The 23,548-nt window shown below is 43.3% G+C and overlaps 1 protein-coding gene across 2 annotated transcripts; it reads left to right on the top strand.

Moving 5' to 3' along the window:
- The first annotated feature begins 92 nt into the window (after window positions 1–92).
- LOC115202315 (calcium-binding and coiled-coil domain-containing protein 2) lies at window positions 93–22,856 on the top strand. Of its 2 annotated transcripts, none has more exons than XM_029766393.1 (13): window positions 93–1,096; window positions 2,234–2,276; window positions 3,165–3,290; window positions 10,972–11,087; window positions 11,246–11,312; window positions 11,419–11,574; window positions 15,741–15,836; window positions 15,953–16,130; window positions 16,275–16,303; window positions 19,270–19,428; window positions 19,517–19,661; window positions 19,806–19,834; window positions 22,040–22,856. In XM_029766393.1, exons 1-13 carry the CDS (start codon window positions 999–1,001, stop codon window positions 22,244–22,246), a joined length of 1,449 nt encoding a protein of 482 aa, XP_029622253.1. In that variant the 5' UTR covers window positions 93–998; the 3' UTR covers window positions 22,247–22,856. The 2 variants fall into 2 exon arrangements, with proteins under 2 accessions (XP_029622253.1, XP_029622254.1); XM_029766394.1 differs by having other exon boundaries at window positions 1,000–1,091.
- Window positions 22,857–23,548: the final 692 nt, after the last annotated feature.

Genomic DNA, 23,548 nt, shown 5'->3' with positions numbered 1-23,548 from the left:
AAGTAGCCTTTACTTTTGATTGGTCGTGGCCATACCTTTGAGAAACTACATTTCGCCAGTACGGGTTATGATTAGGTTTGTACTAATTACAGATCTTACAAAGGCGGGATAAGTGTTTAACATGTCAGCTAACCCAGTGATTTATATATACACCATTGAGCTAACCAAATAATGTGATTTAGCAATTTGACCATTGGTTGATGCAATGCAACGTCTGTGGATCTATTCGGGCAGGAACACCACCAATACCGGTGAGGGAGAGACTCTTCACTGCACTTCGATTCCCGAAGTGACTTTACAGTAGCAGGTTAGGATACGGGGGTTAAGGTTAGCGAAAATAATGTCCTAACCTGCTACGAAAATGTATTTGTAGCGAAGTTCGGTGAAAAGTGTCCCATACCTGTGACATTGGGAGAGAATCTCAATTGTATACTCCTCGCGGCCTCTTTCTCAAAACCAAAGTCAGAGGTCCTTCCCCTCTGACCTCATCCAATGGTTTTTGAAAAGGAGACGGAGGAGAGAGGTTGAGGAGAATGTATTGAGATTTTCGCATGGTTTGTTCAAGACACCTGGGATCTCTGAAAAAACGAGGTCAGACTGTGACATCAGTGATCTTCAGAGCGGAGAAGTCGGAGCTCTAGGATGATGCCGTAATTACTAGATGGGATACAGTTGGTCAATTTGACTTAAAACGTTTTGTTGTTGCATTTAGCCAACCCTAACCCTTTCCTAACCTTAACCTAATGATCATAACCTGATAGGTTAATTATACTAACCTGCTGCTTAGGTTCTCCAAACCTGCTATGAAAAGTCAATTTTGAGAAAAGCTATATCCCTTATAGACAAAACCGATTGATGCTTGAGTTTACGACTTCAAATTCCGAGTTGGATGACCGTTCAAAACTATTTTCCCAGTTGGAGTTCATTTTTTTCCCTAGTTCCAGTTGTTTTGAACGCACTGAAGTCGGAGATTTCCTGGGTCCGAGTTCCGGGATGTCATGAACAAACCAAGTAGCCTAGCCTGTTCCGATCTGACGTTTGAGTTGGGCGTACGACACCGCTCTGAGTTGAACTGGCAGACCAAACTTCATGTAAGGTCAACAATTTAAATCATTTATTTGAGCTAAACAGTATACAATATTTGATCGTAATAATGACAGAATTGCGTTTACTTTCATATTCGTTTTCTCTCCGTATTTTTATTTATTTGTGGCCTTGTAACGTTACCTGCAGTATATCTTCATGGCTTGAGTAGGCTAAACTTAGTAAAACAATTTCGAATACGGTATTGGGAAAGAGGGATACCTATTCAGTACAAATGAATGCATTCAACTGAAATCTGTCTTTCGCATTTAACCCAAACCCTCTGAATCAGAGATGCGGGGGGGCTGCCTTAAATCGACATCCAAGTCTTCGGCTCCCGGGGAACACTGCCTTGCTCAGGGGCAGAACGAGATTTTTACCTTGTCAGTTCGGGGATCCTTTCAGTTACTGACCCAACGCTCTAACCACTAGGCTACCTGTAACGTATTGAGATAGAAGTGTATGTTTGACAATCTTATAAACGTCCATAAGTCTTCTGAAAACAATTAGCCCTATGTTAAATATGAGGGCCAGGTCGGTAGGAAACCTATAAATTACACAACACATTTAAAATTAAAGTCTAACTTAGGCTTTGCGAACATAACAAAGTCAGTAGTGTTGGGCATACAACACTAAAAACACCATAAAATCAACTCCAAGTGATTTACATTTTGTAAATCTGTTCCAAAGTATTTCCCCGCATAATAGAGAAATATAGACTACAATATGTGATCGTATACAAAAGTAGGCAAGGTTTGAAATTATAATGTTTTAGTAAAATATTATATCAGTACTTGTTGTCAATTTTCAGTAAACAAATGATTTGTAATCATGTTCTGGCCCCCTGACCAAAAATCGTCCCGCAGCTGAATCTAGTTTATGATCCCTGACCTAGATCATAGTACATCAGAATGTATAACCATGATTGTATAGGCTAATTACATTTTTATGTAATATAAAATTGTTGGCCTTCTAAACAACCGACCCATGGACAATGTGTGCTGCTAGAGAAGAGATGTAGCCTAAGGGTTCAGTTGACAACATAAATGAAGGTTTAAGCGAGTTGCACCTGCTGTTTAGTTCAAACGTAAATTTTTTTTATGGGTATCTTGGCCTGCTTGTTTTCATTTCGCTGTATTTCCCATTTCAGTGCTCAATGGAAAGCACCGAAAGTGCAGGCACATGTTTCCCAGGTAATCCCCCACTCATCGCACTAAATGCTGCGGGTGATTTGCTGCTACTCTCTGACAGCAACCATCGAACCGAACCCCAGAGACTGGGCGTGGGTATTCAAGATTAGATTATATACCTTTTGTCATGAATATTCATATGTGATCTGTTTCATCTGACATTAGGAAATGGATTGTTTTAACCTATATTCAACAATAAATATCCATAGTCTGGAATACCTCCCTATGTTGTCAGTCATGATTGTTTAATAACTGCATTATTGTGCAGGAGGGCTGGAGCACCATAAAGGACACATTTGTGTGGGTAGAACCATCATTGGATATGATAGGACAGTCAGAAAACAAGTGGTTTATCGTGGCGTTTTATCCTAAAACTTTTCAACTAACATGAACTTTGATATGAATCAGTGTGCACAGTTTAGGTTACACTTTCTTGATGGTACCAGTAGGCCTATGTTAACTTCTTTATTTTATACACATAAAATGTAAATGTCATTTTCCTTTGATATTTAAGTGATCAATATTATGCTGGGAATTACACTGACAGTGATATTGTATTCCTGATAGCATAGAAAGGATTCTGCAGAGTTCTATCAGCTCTGCTATGTTGATAGTAATGACCAAGTGAGAGGAGCCAGCACCCCCCTCTGCTTTAAAACCCCAAAACACAGACTACAGCCTGGAAAACTACCTCTTGGTCATCACAACGCAGGAACAATACAATCCACAATATCTAAAATCCAAAGATTGTGTTTTGAAGACCATGCGTGAACTACTTGTCTTTAAAAGGCAGCACTCTCTGTTTGGATTGATGATGTTCCTCACAAGAACATATTAGCTAAAATGATCCATAGGAGAGGTTATGTTCATGACATGTGTTTCTGAATCTAGGAACAGGTAGAGCAAAGTGAGAGAGAGAAAGAAGAGCTGGTCATGGAGATAGAGCAACTGAAAGAGCAACATGAGACTCTGAGAAGTGTCCTGAAGGAGCAACAGCAAGAGATTGATCACCTCAAGGTTTGTTTTCAAGTTGTTTGTTCCAACAGCAGCTCCTTTCTCAAGCTGATCTCAGATCATTTTGTATTATTCTGTAGGTTAATCCGATAAACACTCCTTTTAGTATGATATGTTACATTTCGCATGGTATGTATTAATTTGTGGAAGTCCATCACTCATTTCGTTTGATATGTTATGAATTACAATTCGTATTAAATGTTCAGAATTTGCAAAACGTGCGATATGTTACGAATTTGCAAAATGTACAATATGTTACAAGTTTGCAAAACATATGATATTTTACAAATTATAGATAGGTGGCTAACGTTAGCTAGCTGGCTAATGTTAGCTCGACTAGGTGTTGGGGTTAAGGATAGCGTTAAGTTTAGGAGTTAGATTAAAGGGTTAAGGTTAGGGGAAGGATTAGCTAAAAGGTTTAAGGTTAGGGGAAGGGTTAGCTGAAAAGTAACTAAAAAGTAGTAAGTAGTTGAAACATTTCTAATTAGCTAAAATGCTAAAGTTATCAGAGCATACCGGACCTATTTTCTCTCCATATCCCCGGATTTCTACCGCAAGCTCTGGACATTTACACCTGGATCTTGCAGCTAGCTAGCTGCTATCCGAGTGACTATTGGCTAATGTCGGTCCCGGAGCTAACATCAATTATTCCGGAGCTAGCCAGCTGAAGAGTTCCATCAGCCACTCCTGGGCTACAATCACCTATCCGGACCCGTTTTACTGCCGATGCGGAGCCCCATCGGCCTTCATGACTGGACTACCGATGTTATCTGCCTAAGGGAGTTATCCAACTGGCCCCTCCGTCGTGACGTAACCTGAACGCCCATCTGCGGCCAGCTAATCGTTAGCTGTCTTATCGGCTGCTATCTGAATAGGTCTATCGGCCAATTTTCTTGGGCCACTATAACTATAACTATTTTGCCAATTGGATTGGTCCCCTCTACCACACGGAACCCCACTAATCTACCGACGGAAACGCACGAGGTGGCTAATAACAGACCATCTTCTGCCAACTTGCTACCCATGGCCAGGCTAGCTGTCTGAATCGCCTTGACCGCAACCGACCTCACTACTCACTGGACCCTTTTGATCACTTGCCTCTCCTTAATGTCAATATGCCTTGTCCATTGCTGTTCTGGTTAGTGTTTATTGGCTTATTTCACTGTAGAGCCTCTAGCCCTGCTCATTATACCTTATCCAACCTCTCAGTTCCACCACCCACATATGCGATGACATCACCTAGTTTCAATGATGTTTCTAGAGACAATATCTCTCTCATCATCACTCAATGCCTAGGTTTACCTCCACTGTATTCACATCCTACATTATACATCCTACATCTGTACATTTGACCTTGAAGCTATTTTATCGCCCCCAGAAACCTCCCCCTTTTACTCTCTGTTCCAGACGTCCTAGACGACCAATTCTCATAGCTTTTAGCCGTACCCTCTGGTGATGTAGAGGTGAATCCAGGCCCTACAGTGCCTATCTCCACTCCTATTCCCCAGGCGCTCTCTTTTGATGACTTCTGTAACCGTAACAGCCTTGGTTTCATGCATGTTAACATTAGAAGCCTCCTCCCTAAGTTTGTTTTATTCACTGCTTTAGCACACTCTGACAACCCGGATGTCCTAGCCGTGTCTGAATCTTGGCTTAGGAAGACCACCAAAAACTCTGAAATCTCCATCCCTAACTACAACATTTTCAGACAAGATAGAACGGCCAAAGGGGGCAGTGTTGCAATCTACTGCAGAGATAGACTGCAGAGTTCTGTCCTACTATCCAGGTCTGTACCCAAACAATTTAAACTTCTACTTTTAAAAATCCACCTCTATAAAAACAAGTCTCTCACCGTTGCCGCCTGCTATAGACCACCCTCTGCCCCTAGCTGTGCTCTGGACACCATATGTGAACTGATTGCCCCCCATCTATCTTCAGAGCTCGTGCTGGGACCTAAACTGGGACATGACCTAAACTGGGACATGCTTAACACCCCAGCCATCCTACAATCTAAGCTTGATGCCCTCAATCTCACACAAATTATCAATGAACCTACCAGGTACCACCCCAAAGCCGTAAACATGGGCACCCTCATAGATATTATCCTAACCAACTTGGCCTCTAAATACACCTCTGCTGTTTTCAACCAAGATCTCAGCGATCATTGCCTGCATCCGTAATGGGTCAGCGGTCAAACGACCTCCACTTATCACTGTCAAACGCTCCCTGAAACACTTCAGCGAGCAGGCCTTTCTAATCGACCTGGCCCGGGTATCCTGGAAGGATATTGACCTCATCCCTTCAGTAGAGGATGCCTGGTTATTTTTTTAAATGCCTTCCTCACCATCTTAAATAAGCATGCCCCATTCAAGAAATTTAGAACCAGGAACAGATATAGCCCTTGTGTGACGATCGTCGTAGAGAGGAGACCAAGGTGCAGCGTGGTAAGTGCTCAGGATTAAATTTTATTTATACTCAGAACACTAAACAAAATAACAAACAAAGGAAAATGAACGTCACGTTCTGCAGGCTTTCAGTTGTACAAAAACAAGATCCCACAACAGAAGGAGGGAAAAAGGGCTGCCTAAGTATGATTCCCAATCAGAGACAACGATAGACAGCTGCCTCTGATTAGGAACCATACTCGGCTAAACACAAAGAAATACAAAAACTAGATTGCCCACCCCACATCACACCCTGACCTAACCAAACTAGAGGAAATAAAACGTCTCTCTAAGGTCAGGGCGTGACAGTACCCCCCCCCCCCCAAAGGTGCGGTCTCCTGGCCGCAAACCTGAACCTATAGGGGAGGGTCCGGGTGGGCATCTATCCCTGGTGGTGGCTCCGGTTCGGGGCGTAACCCCCGCTCCGTCCGCTGATCCCTCCGCTTTTCTTTAACCGGACCATGGATCTTTGCCGGAGGAACCGGACCGTGAATCATTGCCTGAGGCTCTGAACTGGAAACCCCCGTTGGAGGTTCTGGACTGCAGACCGCCGCTGGAGACTCTGGACTGCAGACCGTCGCTGAAGACTCTGGACTGCGGACCGTCGCTGGAGGCTCCGGACTGGGGGACGTCGCTGGAGGCTCCGGACTGGGGGACGTCGCTAGAGGCTCCGTGCCATGGATCATCACTACAGGTTCCACGCCATGGATCATCACTGGAGGCTTCTTGCCATGGATCATCACTGGAGGCTCCGGGCCATGGATCATCACTGGAGGCTTCGTGCCATGGATTATCACTGGAGGATCCGGGCCATGGATTATCACTGGAGGCTTCGTGCCATGGATCATCCCTACAGGCTCCGGCCATGGATTATCACTGGAGGCTCCGGACCATGGATTATCACTGGAGGCTTTGTGCCATGGATCATCACTACAGGCTCCGGCCATGGATCATCACTGGAGGCTTTGTGCCATAGATCATCACTGGAGGCTTCGGACCATGGATCATCACTGGAGGCTTCTTACGTGGAGCTGGAACAGGTCTCACCGGACTGGGGAGACACACTGGGAACCGGGTGTACATGGCAGACACAGGGTATACTGGGCCGTGGAGGCGCACTGGAGGTCTGGAGCTTAGGGCTGGCACAACCCGTCCTGGCTGGATGCTTACTTTAGCCCGGCAAGTGCGGGGCGCTGGCACAGGATGAACTGGGCTGTGCAGGCGCACTGGCGACACAGTGCATAGAACTGGCGCAGGATATACTGGGCCGTGGAGGTGCACTGGAGGTCTGGAGCGTAGGGCTGGCACAACCCGTCCTTGCTGGATGCTCAGTTTAGCCCAGCAAGTGCGGGGCGCTGGCACAGGACGAACTGGGCTGTGAAGGCGTACTGGCGACACAGTGTGTAGAGCCGGCGCAGGATATCCTGGTCCGAGGAGGCTTTGCTTGCTGTTTGGGGTTTTAGGCTGGGTTTCTATACAGCACTTTGAGATTTCAGCTGATGTACGAAGGGCTATATAAATAAATTTGATTTGATTTGATTTGAGGCGTATTGGAGACCAGGAGTGCTGAGCCGGCACAATCCGTCCTGGCTGGATGCCCACTCAGGCACGGCAGATGCGAGGCGCTGGCACAGAGTGCACTGGGCTGTGAATGCACACTGGCGACACAGTGTGCATCACCGCATAACACGGTGCTTGCTCGGTCACTCGCTCCCCACGGTAAGCACAGGGAGTTGGCTCAGGTCTCAACCCTGACTCTCGTGCTTCCGTCGTTGCCGTGCTAGTTCCTCATATCGTCGCCGCTCTGCTCTCGCTACCTCCACCTGTTCCCATGGGAGGTGATCCCATCCAGCCTGGATCTCCTCCCACGTCCAGGATCCCTTGCCGTCCAGGATGTCTTCCCAGGTCCATTGTTCCTGACCACGTTGCTTGGTCCTTTGGTGGTGGGATCTGTGACGATCGTCGTAGAGAGGAGACCAAGGTGCAGCGTGGTAAGTGCTCATGATTAAATTTTATTTATACTCAGAACACTAAACAAAATAACAAACAAAGGAAAACAAACGTCACGTTCTGCAGGCTTTCACTGAGCTGTACAAAAACAAGATCCCACAACTGAAGGAGGGAAAAAGGGATGTCTAAGCTGCCTCTGATTAGGAACCATACTCGGCCAAACACAAAGAAATACAAAACTAGATTGCCCACCCCACATCACACCCTGACCTAACCAAACTAGAGGAAATAAAACGTCTCTCTAAGGTCAGGGCGTGACACCTTGGTTCTCTCCAGACCTGACTGCCCTTAACCAACACAAAAACATCCTGTGGCGTTCTGCATTATCATCGAACAGCCCCCGTGATATGCAACTTTTCAGGGAAGTTAGAAACCAATATACACAGGCAGTTAGAAAAGCCAAGGCTAGCTTTTTCAAGCAGAAATTTGCTTCCTGCAACACAAACTCAAAAAAGTTCTGGGACACTGTAAAGTCCTTGGAGAATAAGAGCACCTCCTCCCAGCTGCCCACTGCACTGAGGATAGGAAACTCTGTCACCACCGATAAATTCACTATAATTGAGAATTTCAATAAGCATTTTTCTACGTCTGGCCATGCTTTCCACCTGGCTACCCCTACCCCGGTCAACAGCACTGGACCCCCCACAGCAACTCGCCCAAGCCTTCCCCATTTCTCCTTCTCCCAAATCCAGTCAGCTGATGTTCTGAAAGAGCTGCAAAATCTGGACCCCTACAAATCAGCCGGGCTAGACAATCTGGACCCTCTCTTTCTAAAATTATCTGCCGAAATTGTTGCAACCCCTATTACTAGCTTGTTCAACCTCTCTTTCGTGTCGTCTGAGATTCCCAAAGATTGGAAAGCTGCCGCGGTCATCTCCCTCTTCAAAGGGGGTGACACTCTAGACCCAAACTGCTACAGACCTATATCTATCCTACCCTGCCTCTCTAAAGTCTTTGAAAGCCAAGTCAACAAACAGATTACCGACCATTTCGAATCCCACCGCAACTTCTCCGCTCTGCAATCTGGTTTCAGAGCTGGTCATGGGTGTACCTCAGCCACCCTCAAGGTCCTAAACGATATCTTAACCGCCATCGATAAACAATACTGTGCAGCCAAATTCATTCACCTGGCCAAGGCTTTCGACTCTGTCAATCACCACATCCTCATCGGCAGACTCAACAGTCTTGGTTTCTCAAATGATTGCCTCGCCTGGTTCACCAACTACTTCTCTGATAGATTTCAGTGTGTCAAATCGGAGGGCCTGTTGTCCGGGCCTCTGGCAGTCTCTATGGGGGTGCCACCGGGTTCAATTCTTGGGCCGACTCTTTTCTCTGTATACATCAATGATGTCGCTCTTGCTGCTGGTGAGTCTCTGATCCACCTCTACGCAGACGACACCATTCTGTATACTTCTGGCCCTTCTTTGGACACTGTGTTAACTACCTTCCAGACGAGCTTCAATGCCATACAACTCTTCTTCCGTGGCCTCCAACTGCTCTTAAATTCAAGTAAAACTAAATGCATGCTCCTCTACCGATCGCTGCCTGCACCTGCCTGCCCATCCAGCATCACAACTCTGGACGGTTCTGACTTAGAATATGTGGACAACTACAAATACCTAGGTGTCTGGTTAGACTGTAAACTCTCCTTCCAGACTTACGTCAAACATCTCCAATCTAAAGTTAAATCTAGAATTGGCATCCTATTTCGCAACAAAGCATCTTTCACTCATGCTGCCAAACATACCCTCGTAAAACTGACAATCCTACAGATCCTTGACTTCAGCAATGTCATTTACAAAATAGCCTCCAATACCCTACTCAATAAATTGGATGCAGTCTATCACAGTGCCATCCGTTTTGTCACCAAAGCCCCATATACTACCCACCACTGCGACCTGTACGCTCTCGTTTGCTGGCCCTCGCTTCATACTCGTCGCCAAACCCACTGGCTCCAGGTCATCTACAAGACCTGCTAGGTAAAGTTCCCCCTTATCTCAGCTAGCTGGTCACCATAGCAGCACCCACCTGTAGCACGCGCTCCGGCAGGTATATCTCTCTGGTCACCCCCAAAGCCAATTCCTCCTTCGGCCGCCTCTCCTTCCAGTTCTCTGCTGCCAATGACTGGAACGAACTACAAAAATCTCGAAAACTGGAAACGCTTATCTCCCTCTCTAGCTTTAAGCACCAGCTGTCAGAGAAGCTCACAGATTACTGCACCTGTACATAGCCCATCTATAATTTAGCCCAAACAACTACCGCTTCCCCTACTGTATTTATTTATTTATTTATTTTGCTCCTTTGCACCCCCTTATTTTTATTTCTACTTTGTACTTTCTTCCACTGCAAATCTACCATTCAAGTGTTTTACTTGCTATATTGTATTTACTTCGCCACCATGGCCTTTTTTGCCTTTACCTCCCTTATCGCACCTCATTTGCTTACTTTGTGTATATAGACTTATTTTTCTACTATATTATTGACTGTATGTTTGTTTTACTCCATGTGTAACTCTGTGTTGTTGTATGTGTCAAACTGCTTGCTTTATCTTGGCCAGGTAACAATTATAAATGAGAACTTGTTCTCAACTTGCCTACCTGGTTAAATAAACGTGAAATGAAAAAATTCAATAAAATCTGTGATGAGATTTGAACTCACAAACTCTGGGTTGCTAGACATTGCTAGACGTTCACATTATACTCCCACCACGACCAACAATCCTGCTTTAATTTTTGGCCTTAAGTAACCATCTGTCTTGTCGTAATATATCATACTAATTTGAGTGTCCCGGATTTACATAAACTATGTTACGTTTAGTCTATGAGACCAGGCTGCCTTTCTAGAACCTAGTCATGTGTCAGAATGGAAATGAGAATGTATGTTTTATATATATGCACTACCAGTACTACTACAACTAATTATCATTAGTAGTAAAAAATAAAATACAATCTGACAACTGTAGGCTCTACACTATACAGCTGAATACCATCAATGCTTTTCAATGGTCTCTCTCTCCTTGTCTTATTTCTAACTGTTTCTTTCCATGAATGGCTGCAGTCTCTGACATCTATTCATGAAAAATATTTGATGAATATAGTGTCAAAACATCTAACAGCTATATGTACTGAACACCATACATCTTTTCCAATATATCTTCGACTCTTTATTCCACTTTCTCTGTTTCCTTGTCGTGTATCTAACTTGCTATTTCTTGTGACAAATCACTGCAGTCCCTGACCACTATTCCTGAGAAATATGAACGAGCGCTGATCAATATCCAACAGCTGAAGAAGGAGCAAGAGGAGTTGAAAGGAAAAGTGGAAGTCCAAAGTGTGGAGATTGCACAGTGAGTCATTCTTGTCTGAAGCGATCCATTAAATGCATGGGAACAAAGCTTTCTAGTCCATCACCTTTCCAGTCATATCATGATATCATCCTGTCTTGGATTTTTATGACACTTGTGTACCAATGTGGTTCCTCATGCCCCTGTGTCTGTGTAAACAGGATGACCCTAAGGCTCAAATCTGAGCAGGAGACCCGCAGACTGAAGGATTACATTCAGCTTCTACAGGTCAGCACACTCAGCAGAGTAATCAATGATAATGAATGCTTTTAACACACATATGCTCTTTAAAAGACTTATTGGCCAATTCCTTTCAACGTCATGGAATCTGCAGGAGGCTCGGACACAGTTGCACCAGGAGCAGCAGGCTTCCCACAATACCCGCAGACGTGCAGAGAAAGCCGAGAGGGAACTGGAGGAGGTCTATGAGCGCATGGAGAGCACTTCAATGACGTCTGCTCAGACCAGGCAGAAGAGCAGCAAACTAGAGGTGCATTCATAAAAATAAAAAAAGTTGTATTTTACTCCCCCTTTTCTCCCCAATTTTGATCTTGTCTCATCGATGCAACTCCCCAATGGGCTCGGGATAGGTGAAGGTGGAGTCATGCGTCCTCTGAAACATTACCCGCCTAACCTTGCTCATTAAAACCTGTTGGGGCTAGGGGGCAGTATTGAGAATTTTTTGAAAAAAATATGTGCCCATTTTTAACTGCCTCCTACACCTACCCAGTAACTACAATATGCATATACTTATTATATATGGATAGAAAACACCCTAAAGTTTCAAAAACTGTTTGAATGGTGTCTGTGAGTATAACAGAACTCATTTGGCAGGCAAAACCCTGAGACAGATTCTGACAGGAAGTGGATACCTGATGTGTTGAATTGACTTTGAGCCTATGCCATTGAAAAACAAAGGGGGTGAGGTATATTCTGGCACTTCCTATTGCTTCCACAAGATGTCCCCAGCCTTTACAAAGTGTTTTGAGTGTTCTACAGTGAGATCTGACCGAATAAGAGCCATGGAACGTGATGGTCCATTAGACCCCTGGCGCGCGATTTGATGGTGGGTACTCTCATTCCGAAACGTTTTAAAAGAAAACCCAATGGTCCGCCTTGAATTTTATTCATGTTCTGGTTAAAAAAGGCCCTAATGATTTATGCGATACAACGTTTGACATGTTTGAACGAACGGAAATATATTTTTTCCGTTCTTGAAGTGAAGTGAAGTCCGGCTGGCTTAGATCATGCGCTACAACACGGAGGTTTTTCGACATAAATGATGAGCTTTTTTGAACAAAACTACATTCGTTATGGACCTGGGACTCTTTGGAAGTGACATCTGATGAAGAGAATCAAAGGTAATGGATTATTTATATAGTATTTTCGATTTTAGATTCCTCCAACATGGCGGTTAGTCTGTATCGCGATGCGTATTTTTCTGGCGCAGTGCTCAGATTATTGCAAAGTGTGATTTCCCAGTAAGGTTAATTTAAAATCTGACAAGTCCATTGCGTTCAAGAGATGTAAATCTATAATTCTTTGAATGACAATATAATATTTTAGCAATGTTTTCTAATATTAATTAATTATTTTGTTGTCATGACTTGACTGCCGGTATTGGAGGGAAACGATTTCCTGAACATCAACGCCATAGTAAAACACTGTTTTTAGATATAAATATGAACTTGATAGAACTAAAAATGCATGCATTGTCTAACATAATGTCCTAGGAGTGTCATCTGATGGAGATTGTAAAAGGTTAGTGCATAATTTTAGCTGATTGTATGGTTTTGGTGAAGCCTGTCTTTGAATCGACAATGCATTGCACACCGCTATTGTCACTGTACTCTCCTAACATAACCTAACTTTATGCTTTCCCCGTAAAACCTTTTTGAAATCGGTAAACGTGGTTAGATTAAGAAGATGTTTATCTTTCAAAGGCTGTAAGTTAGTTGTATGTTTGAGAAATTTGAATTTGTACATTTATTTGGTTTCAAATTTGCCGCTCTTGAAATGCACCTGCTGTTGATAGGGTGCGCCACGGGGGGCACGCTAACGTCCCAGGTAGCCTCAAGAGGTTTTAACAACCACCAGCTTAACCCGGAAGCCCAATGTGTCGGAGGAAACACTGTTCAACTGGGGTCAGGCCCGGCACTTATATTTCCCTCACTAACTTTAAACATCAGCTATCTGAGCAGCTAACCGACCACTGTAGCTGTACACAGCCCATCTGTAAACAGCCCATCCAATCTACCTACCTCATCCCCATATTGTTTTTATTTACTTTTCTGCTCTTTTGCACACCATTATCTCTACTTGCACATCATCATCTGCACATCTATCACTCCAGTGTTAATTTGCTAAATTGTAATTACTTCACTACTATGGCCTATTTATTGCCTTACCTCCTCACGCCATTTGCACACACTGTATATAGACTTTCTTTTTTTCTATTGTGTTATTTACTGTACGCTTGTTTATTCCATGTGTAACTCTGTGTTGTTGTATGTGTCAAACTTCTTTGCTTTATCTTGGCCAGGTCACAGTTGTAAATGGGAACTTGTTCTCAACTAGCCTACCTGGTTAAATAAAGGAGGAGTAAAAATAAAAGTTGCTAGAGCGTGATGAGCAAAGTAAAGCCCCCCCCCGACCAAACCCTCCCCTAACCCGGACGACGCTGGGCTAATTGTGCACCGTCCTATGGGACTCCCGGCCTCGGCCGGTTGTGGCCAGGGTTGGGGAGTAACAGATTACATGTAATCCGTTACATGTAGAGGATTACAAAAACCGGTAACTGTAATCCTTTACATTACCAGCAAAAATATTGTAATCAGATTACAGGTACATTTGAGGATTACTTTGAGGATTAATTTTAGATTCAGAAAGGATGTTTGCGAAGAAAAATCTGTTTTCTCAATGACAAAAAAGGCGCAAGTTTAAGTTTGTTCCACCTCAGCGAGTCTGACCACAAGTCAGAGACCACTATGATGACACACCAAAGGTGTTTGATGGATCTCAGGAAAAGAGCAGGAATAGACTTTTGTAGGCTACAGTCCAAGCTGTGTCTTCCAATGGTGCCACTGCTGTCGGCATCCAAAGATTATCCAACTTGAATAAACGCTTGGAGGTAAAGATGACAGCAGTGGTGTAGTCTGCGGCGATACGGATATCACTTATTATTGATATCTACATAGTGCATTGATGTGAATCACACTGCTGCTCTCTCATTTAGCTATTTGCACCTTACTGATTGTGGTTGTTGTGGATGGCTGTTCCCAAATGTAAATGTGTATTTGAACCCAATAATGGTTGAATTCAAGAAGTGTAAGCTGCCTATCGTTCACTGGACAGCCAGTGAAAAATGTGCTCTTGCAGCAGCTGCATAGTGTGGATTTAAGCCTACGGAATAAAAGTGGGGCTTTTATTGCTCAATCTAATTCATGCTGATGAAAAAAAGAAATCCATAGGCCTAATGGACACATGCTCAAACTTTCACATTTTTGATAGACTTAAAGGGGCAATCTGTAGTTGCTACATCCATTTTTGGACACACGTTTTTGGACACACATCTCCATATATATATACAAGCTTATATTTAATAAGGGATTTAGGGGTTATATTTTCTAAGTTATATTCTTCAAGAATCCATTGATTGTTGAAGAATATAACTTATAAATGCCTCATGAGCTTAGTTCAACTGTCACACTCCATGATAATCTAAAATATAAACTTGTTTTATTCCAATGTTTGTAAACATTGTAAATGTAAACAAACACTGTATAGCCTCATAACATAGTTAAAATATAAAATAATCTATCATGGATGGTCAGTCCTTGCATACGTAGCTCTGTCTATTAATCCGAGAGTGGTTACATTTCTCCAGGCCCATCCCTCAGCTTTTTACCAAAACAGAGGCGGGGTGTCGGTTTTGTTATTGTTTCATCTGTGGATTTGCCTTTCAAACAGCTGCATATTATCAAGCTATCAAAGGGTATAACATTTATCGGAATGACTGGAATTCTGATAGACTTTGGTTTTTAATGTAAAGATATAATTTAATCGTATTTATTATATGTAGTAGAAAGTGATGGGTTAGAAGAAGCCTACATAACCAACCCATAAAGTAACATTGAACATCCATATATGGCCAGCTATGTAAACTTTAACATTGATTTATCCTGCAATAGATGTCGTTCAATTGGTATCATACATTTTTGTCTTCTTCTAATGCCTCTTAAAGGGAAAGTAATCTAAAACTAACGGAATGTAATCAGATTATGTTGCTGAGTTTGGGTATTCCAAAAGTTATGTTACTGATTACAATTTTGGACAGGTAACTAATGGATTACATTTAGAAAGTAACCTACCCAACCCTGGTTGTGGCACAGCCCGGGAATGAACCTGGGTCTGTAGTAACACCTCTAGCACTGCGATAGAGGGCCTTAGACCACTGCGCCACTCAGGAGACCTAAACTAGAGGAGCTATAAGGATATGTTAGACACGATTGAATTTTCCGATCCACCAAAAGGGATATCATTTTTGTTTACCAATATGTTGTTTGTTCTGTGAAGTTAGTCCTCCTGTAAATGAATAGAGAACACACTAAGCTTATTCTCTTGGCTGATCACAAGTTGCCTGTTCTCTCCTCCCAGATGCAACTTTTAGAGTTACGCAGAATCATTGAGGAGAAAGAAAACATAGCAGAGATGGCTAAAGTAGAAAATGAGGAGTTGTCCAGAGAAAATCAGGTGATTGCTATGAATTTTGCTACTATTTACTAGTCATAATTTTTTGTACATTTTTTTTTTTAGAGTAGAGTTAGGTAAGTTTTCTTATCATGGAGGTTTCCACTGTATTCTGTCAGGACCTCAGAAGAGATATTGAGAGACTTCGCAAGGAGTTCACTGACCTCCAGGCTGCTTCAGTGTCCATGGAGCATCCCAGTCCTTATGGATCTCCAACTGACCCCACCCCCACTGAGGAGCAGCAGCTAGATGTACTGTCTGCCTGTCTCCCCTCTGGGAACCACTATGAGACCCAAGGTAATCCCAATTCTCCAGCTGTTGGAAAGCCTCACCTAAATATTCCTGAATGAGAAATGAACGCCACTGGTGCCTCCTGAACATTCCTTCTGTAAAAATAACAAAACGTGTTCAATTATGACTGACATATGATTCCGTTTGCAGACACTGCTCCAAACTCTGAGGAGGAAGAGGTATGTAGAGTCATTCCTATGATATAAATCTGGGGTCCCCAATTACATTCAGCCCAATTTTTCTTTGAGCAGATGGTCAGGAAGCCAGAACATAGTTATAAATAATTTGTACACTTCAAATTGACCTAAAGAATCTCAAACAGATATAGTATTTGACAAAAACATAATAATTTCAAACCTTGATTACATGGGGATACAATCACATATATCTATCTATTTATACGTGGGAATACTTGGGAACAGATTTCCTAAATTAAAATCACTTTGAGCTGATTTCCTGGTTTCCTGATTTCCTTCTTTTAAAGTATTTTATGTGTATTTGTGTTCTTTTTTTGGGATCATAAAAATCATGGCGCGTCACACTCCTTTACTTTTTCCACATTTTGTTTTGCTACAGCCTACATTTAAAATGGATTATATAGAGATTTTTTCCACTGGCCTACACACAATACCCCACAATGTCAAAGTAGAATTGTGTTTTTTTACATTTTAACAAATTAGTTAAAAATGAAAAGCTGAAATGTTTTGAGTCAATAAGTATTCAACACCTTTTTATGGCAAGCCTAAATAAGTTCAGGAGTAAAAATGTTCTTTACAAGTCACATAATAAGTTGCATGGACTCACTCTGCGTGCAATAATAGAGTTTAACATGATTTTTGAATGACTACCTCATCTCTGTACCCCACACAAATCCAGATAGCTGATGTTCTGAAAGAGCTGCAAAATCTGGACCCATACAAATCAGCCGGCCTAGACAATCTGGACCCTCTCTTTCTAAAATGATCTGCCGAAATTGTTGCAACCCCTATTACTAGCCTGTTAAACCTCTCTTTCGTATAGTCTGAGATTCCCAAAGATTGGAAAGCTGCCGCGGTCATCCCCTCTTCAAAGGGGGTGACACTCTAGACCCAAACTGCTACAGACCTATATCTATCCTACCCTGTCTTTCTAAGGTCTTCGAAAGCCAAGTTAACAAACAGATTACCGACCATTTCGAATCCCACCGTACCTTCTCCACTATGCAATCTGGTTTCAGAGCTGGTCATGGGTGCACCTCAGCCACGCTCAAGGTCCTAAACGACATCATAACCGCCATCGATAAGAGACATTACCGTGCAGCCGTATTCATCGACCTGGCCAGGGCTTTCGACTCTGTCAATCACTACATTCTTATTGGCAGACTCGACAGCCTTGGTTTCTCAAATGATTGCCTCGTCTGGCTTACCAACTACTTCTCTGATAGAGTTCAGTGTGTCAAATCGGAGGGCCTGTTGTCCGGACCTCTGCGTAGAAGTGGATCAGAGAATCACCAGCAGCAAGAGCAACATCATTGATGTATACAGAGAAGAGAGTCGGCCCGAGAATTGAACCTTGTGGCTGTGGGTGTGCCACAAGGTTCAATTCTCGGGCCGACTCTCTTCTCTGTATACATCAATGATGTTGCTCTTGCTGCTGGTGATTCTCTGATCCACTTCTACGCAGACGACACCATTCTGTATACTTCTGGCCCCTCTTTGGACACTGTGTTAACTAACCTCCAGACGAGCTTCAATGCCATACAACTCTCCTTCCGTGGCCTCCAACAGCTCTTAAACGCAAGTAAAGCTAAATGCATGCTATTTAATCGATCACTGCCCGCACCTGCTCACCTACGCTGGACGGCTCTGACTTAGAATACGTGGACAACTACAAATACCTGGGTGTCTGGTTAGACTGTAAACTCTCCTTCCAAACTCACATTAAGCATCTCCAATCCAAAATTAAATCTAGAATCGGCTTCCTATATCGCAACAAAGCATCCTTCACTCATGCTGCCAAACATACCCTCGTAAAACTGATCATCCTACCGATCCTCGACTTCGGTGATGTCATTTATAAAATAGCCTCCAGCACTCTACTCAACAAACTGGATGCAGTCTATCACAGTGCCATCCGTTTTGTCACCAAAGCCCCATACACTACCCACCATTGCGACCTGTACGCTCTCGTTGGTTGGCTCTCGCTTCATACTCGTCGCCAAACCCACTGGCTACAGGTTATCTACAAGTCTCTGCTAGGTAAAGCCCCGCCTTATCTTAGCTCACTGGTCACCATAGCAGCACCCACTCGTAGCATGCGCTCCAGCAGGTATATTTCACTGGTCACCCCCAAAGCCAATTCCTCCTTTGGTCGTCTTTCCTTCCAGTTCTCAGCTGCCAATGACTGGAACGAACTGCAAAAATCTCTGAAGCTGGAGACTCATATCTCCCTCACTAGCTTTAAGCACCAGCTGTCAGAGCAGCTCACAGATCACTGCACCTGTACATAGATGGGCTGTTTACAGATGGGCTATCTACCTACCTCATCCCCATACTGCTCCGTTGCACCCTAGTATCTCTACTTGCAGATTCATCTTCTGCACATCTACCATTCCAGTGTTTAATTGCTATATTGTAATTACTCCGCCACCATGGCCTATTTATTGCCTTAACTTACCTCATTTGCACTCACTGTATATAGACTTTTTGTTTTCTTTTGTTCTACTGTATTATTGACTGTATGTTTTCTTTATTCCATGTGTAACTCTGTTGTTGTATGTGTCGAATTGCTATGCTTTATCTTGGCCAGGTCGCAGTTGCAAATGAGAACTTGTTGTCAACTAGCCTACCTGGTTAAATAAAGGTTAAATAAAAAATAATAATAAACACATACAAGTATCTGTAAGGTCCCTCAGTCAAGCAGTGAATTTCAAAATGCCTCGCAAAGAAGGGCACCTGCTGGTAGATGGGTAAAACAAAGTAGACATTGAATATCCCTTTGTGCATGGTGAAGTTATTAATTACACTTTGGATGCATCCAGTCACTAGAAAGTTACAGGCATCCTTTCTCAGTTGCCGGAGAGGAAGGAAACTGCTCAGGGATCTCACCATGAGGCCAATGGTGACTTTGCTGTTATTACCACTTAAGATCTGTACCTGTCCCATAGTTGTCCTTGCAGTGTCGTCACTGCCATGAGTGGTTCCCTGGCATCACCCAGGATGAGCTGGAGCTGCACGAGGACAGCCACAGACTGTGCCCCTACTGCAACCTCATCTGTGACGGAGTGGAGCAGACTATATTTGAAGACCACGTCTTCAGCCATGAGGTGGAGAGATGCCACATCCTCACAACCATTCATACAGAGAGTTGCTGAGAGTAGACTAAAGCTGATTCTCTGCTGATTATATTCCCAGGAGTTCACTGGCCTCCAGGCTGCTTCAGTGTCCATGGAGCATCCCAGCCCTTATGGCTCTCCAACTGACCCCACCCCCACTGAGGAGCAGCAGCTAGATGTACTATCTGCCTGTCTCCCCTCTGGGAATCACTATGAGACCCAAGGTAATACCAATTCTCCAGCTGTTGGAAAGCCTCACCTAAATATTCCTGAATGAGAAATGAACGCCACTGGTGCCTCATGAACATTCCTTCTGTAAAAATAACAAAATGTGTTCAATTATGACTGACATATGATTCCGTTTGCAGAAACTGCTCCAAACTCCGAGGAGGAAGAGGTATGTAGAGTCATTCCTATGGTATAAATCAGGGGTGTCGCACTCACTTCCTGGAGGACCGTGTGTCTCCTGGTTTTGTTATTTACTTTAAATTACTGACCAATTTAAGACCTAGATAACCAGGTGAGGGGGATGTGTTACTAATTTGTGACCTTAATTGATCAATCAAGTACAAGGGAGGAGTGAAATCCCGCTGCTACTCGGCCCTCGAGGACTGGAGTTTGACATCCATGGTATACATCACCTGTCAAACTCATTCCACAGAGGGCCGAGTGTTTGTGGGTTTTCACTCCTCCATTTTATTTGATTGATGAATTAAGGTCACTGATTGGTAAGGAACTCCCCTCACCTGGGTGTCTAGGTCTTCACTGAAAGGAAAAATCGAAAGCCGCTGACACTCGGCCCTCTGTGGAATGAGTCTGACACCCCTGGTATACATGGTATAAATACAGTTTATACGTTTACAACAAGATACACTAGTGATTTGGGATCAAAGGGTTGGTTTCATAATGCTTTATGCACCATCATTTCTGTACTACACTATACAGTGGGGGGAAAAAGTATTTGATCCCCTGCTGATTTTGTACATTTGCCCACTTACAAAGAAATGATCAGTCTATAATTTTAATGGTAGGTTTATTTGAACAGTGAGAGACAGAATAACAACAACAAAAAATCCAGAATAACGCATGTCAAAAATGTTATAAAATGATTTGCATTTTAATGAGGGAAATAAGTATTTGACCCCTCTGCAAAACATGACTTAGTACTTGGTGGCAAAACCCTTGTTGGCAATCACAGAGGTCAGACGTTTCTTGTAGTTGGCCACCAGGTTTGCACACATCTCAGGAGGGATTTTGTCCCACTCCTCTTAGCAGATCTTCTCCAAGTCATTAAGGTTTCGAGGCTGACGTTTGGCAACTCGAACCTTCAGCTCCCTCCACAGATTTTCTATGGGATTAAGGTCTGGAGACTGGCTAGGCCATTCCAGGACCTTAATGTGCTTCTTCTTGAGCCACTCCTTTGTTGCCTTGGCCGTGTGTTTTGGGTCATTGTCATGCTGGAATACCCATCCATGACCTATTTTCAATGCCCTGGCTGAGGGAAGGATGTTCTCACCCAAGATTTGACGGTACATGGCCCGTCCATCGTCCCTTTGATGCGGTGAAGTTGTCCTGTCCCCTTAGCAGAAAAACACCCCCAAAGCATAATGTTTCCACCTCCATGTTTGACGGTGGAGATGGTTTTCTTGGGGTCATAGGCAGCATTCCTCGTCCTCTAAACACGGCGAGTTGAGTTGATGCCAAAGAACTCCATTTTGGTCTCATCTGACCACAACACTTTCACCAGTTGTCCTCTGAATCATTCAGATGTTCATTGGCAAACTTCAGACGGGCATGTATATGTATTCTTGAGCAGGGGGACCTTGCGGGCGCTGCAGGATTTCAGTCCTTCACGGCGTAGTGTGTTACCAATTGTTTTCTTGGTGACGATGGACCCAGCTGCCTTGAGATCATTGACAAGATCCTCCCGTGTAGTTCTGGGCTGATTCCTCACCGTTCTCATGATCATTGCAACCCCACGAGGTGAGATCTTGCATGGAGCCCCAGGCCGAGGGATATTGACAGTTCTTTTGTGTTTCTTCCATTTGCGAATAATCGCACCAAATGTTGTCACCTTCTCACCAAGCTGCTTGGCGATGGTCTTGTAGCCCATTCCAGCCTTGTGTAGGTCTACAATCTTGTCACTGACATCCTTGGAGAGCTCTTTGGTCTTGGCCATGGTGGAGAGTTTGGAATCTGATTGATTGATTGCTTCTGTGGACAGGTGTCTTTTTTACAGGTAACAAGCTGCGGTTAGGAGCACTCCCTTTAAGAGTGCGCACCTAATCTCAGCTCGTTACCTGTATAAAAGACACCTGGGAGCCAGAAATCTTTCTGATTGAGATGGGGTCAAATACTTATTTCCCTCATTAAAATGCAAATCAATTTAACATTTTTGACATGCGTTTTTCTGGATATTTTTGTTGTTATTCTGTCTCTCACTGTTCAAATAAACCTAGCATTAAAATTATAGACTGATCCTTTCTTTATCAGTGGGCAAATGAACAAAATCAGCAGGGGATCAAATCCTTTTTCCCCCCACTGTAGTTAACTCTATCCATCTATCTGGTATTACCACCTAAAACATGTACCTGTCCCATAGTTGTCCTTGCAGTGTCGTCACTGCCATGAGTGGTTCCCTGGCATCACCCAGGATGAGCTGGAGCTGCACGAGGACAGCCACAGTGTGTGCCCCTTCTGCACCCTCATCTGTGACGGAGTGGAGCAGACTATATTTGAAGACCACGTCTTCAGCCATGAGGTGGAGAGATGCCACATCCTAACAACCCAGCATACAGAGAGTTGCTGAGAGTAGACTAAATCTGATACTCTATGGATGATGTTCCTAACATCCCATCATACAGAGAGTTGCTGAGAGTAGACTAAATCTGACACTCTACAGATGATGTTCCTAACAACCCATCTAGAACATTCTAAAACAAACATTTATATCCCCCTGTTCATAAATGTCCTCTTGTCTAAGACTGTCCATTCTTAATTTCAGTCTTTGAGTAGAGATTTGCCTCCATTGCTGGTCAATAGGAATGTTTTGCTTTGCTATTTAATGGTTTCTCTATTGATATAAACTACGTTTACTTTGGCTTATTGCACTACACTGACTTTCTCCCCTTAAACCTACTGCTAATATATTTACTATGTGTTGCATATTAGAGTCAAATGATTCATGCCCAAATGATTCATGCCCAAATGATTCATGCCCAAATGATTCATGCCCAAATGATTCATGCCCAAATGATTCATGCCCAAATGATTAACGGTCAAATGATTAACGGTCAAATGATGCCCTCTGATAATGCAACAGTTGAAATGGGATTAATGTGGGAAGTAAAAAAAAATATGATTATATTCACAGTTGTCTTGACATGAAAATAAACATTGTTTTGTATCATGAACTACAATATTCAAAGAATGAACATGCTATTTAAATAGAATATAATGAATAATACAACAACAAAAAATCCATGAATGACAACTGCCACAGAACATAACATTTGTAACCTAGTTTTCATCTCCACAATCACTGATGGGAAGCAATATCATGTTTATCTACCCTTCAAGTTATAATACACAGCCACTACAATTCAGGACATTCCCAACAGGCACACATTGTTTAGCCATAATTATGACTTTGTAACTGTGGTAACGAGTGACGACCAGAGAGGAGGGTTCTGACTAGGTGGAATACAGCTGTGTACTCCACCTAGTCAGAAGTGTATTTTTCGTAGCAGGTTAGGAGAATCAACGTAGCAGGTTAGGAAAATCAACGTAGAAGGTTAGGAGACTGAGGTTAAGGTTAGGGTTAGTTACATTGCTCTCCTAACCTGTAACGAAAAGTAACATCCGGTCGTAGCTGTACTCCGTCCAGTCACAACCAGAGAGGAGGGCTGACAGCAGCCAATACTGTGGCTCTGCAGATGCTTGGGAATCCAATGCATGTAGCCTGATCAGTCATTAATCAGGCTAAATTACTTGACAAAAATGTTTGTTAGCAGAATTTTGCAACCCTAATTTAACTGTAAAGAAACGCTCCACTTCGCTAGAGGGTGCTTTTTGGCCCTGGTCAAAAGTAGTGCACTATAAAGGGAATAGG

The sequence above is a fragment of the Salmo trutta genome, chromosome 11 (assembly GCF_901001165.1).
Source record: "Salmo trutta chromosome 11, fSalTru1.1, whole genome shotgun sequence".
NCBI classification, from domain to species: Eukaryota; Metazoa; Chordata; class Actinopteri; order Salmoniformes; family Salmonidae; genus Salmo; species Salmo trutta.
This window is presented reverse-complemented; position numbering and strand designations above follow the sequence as displayed.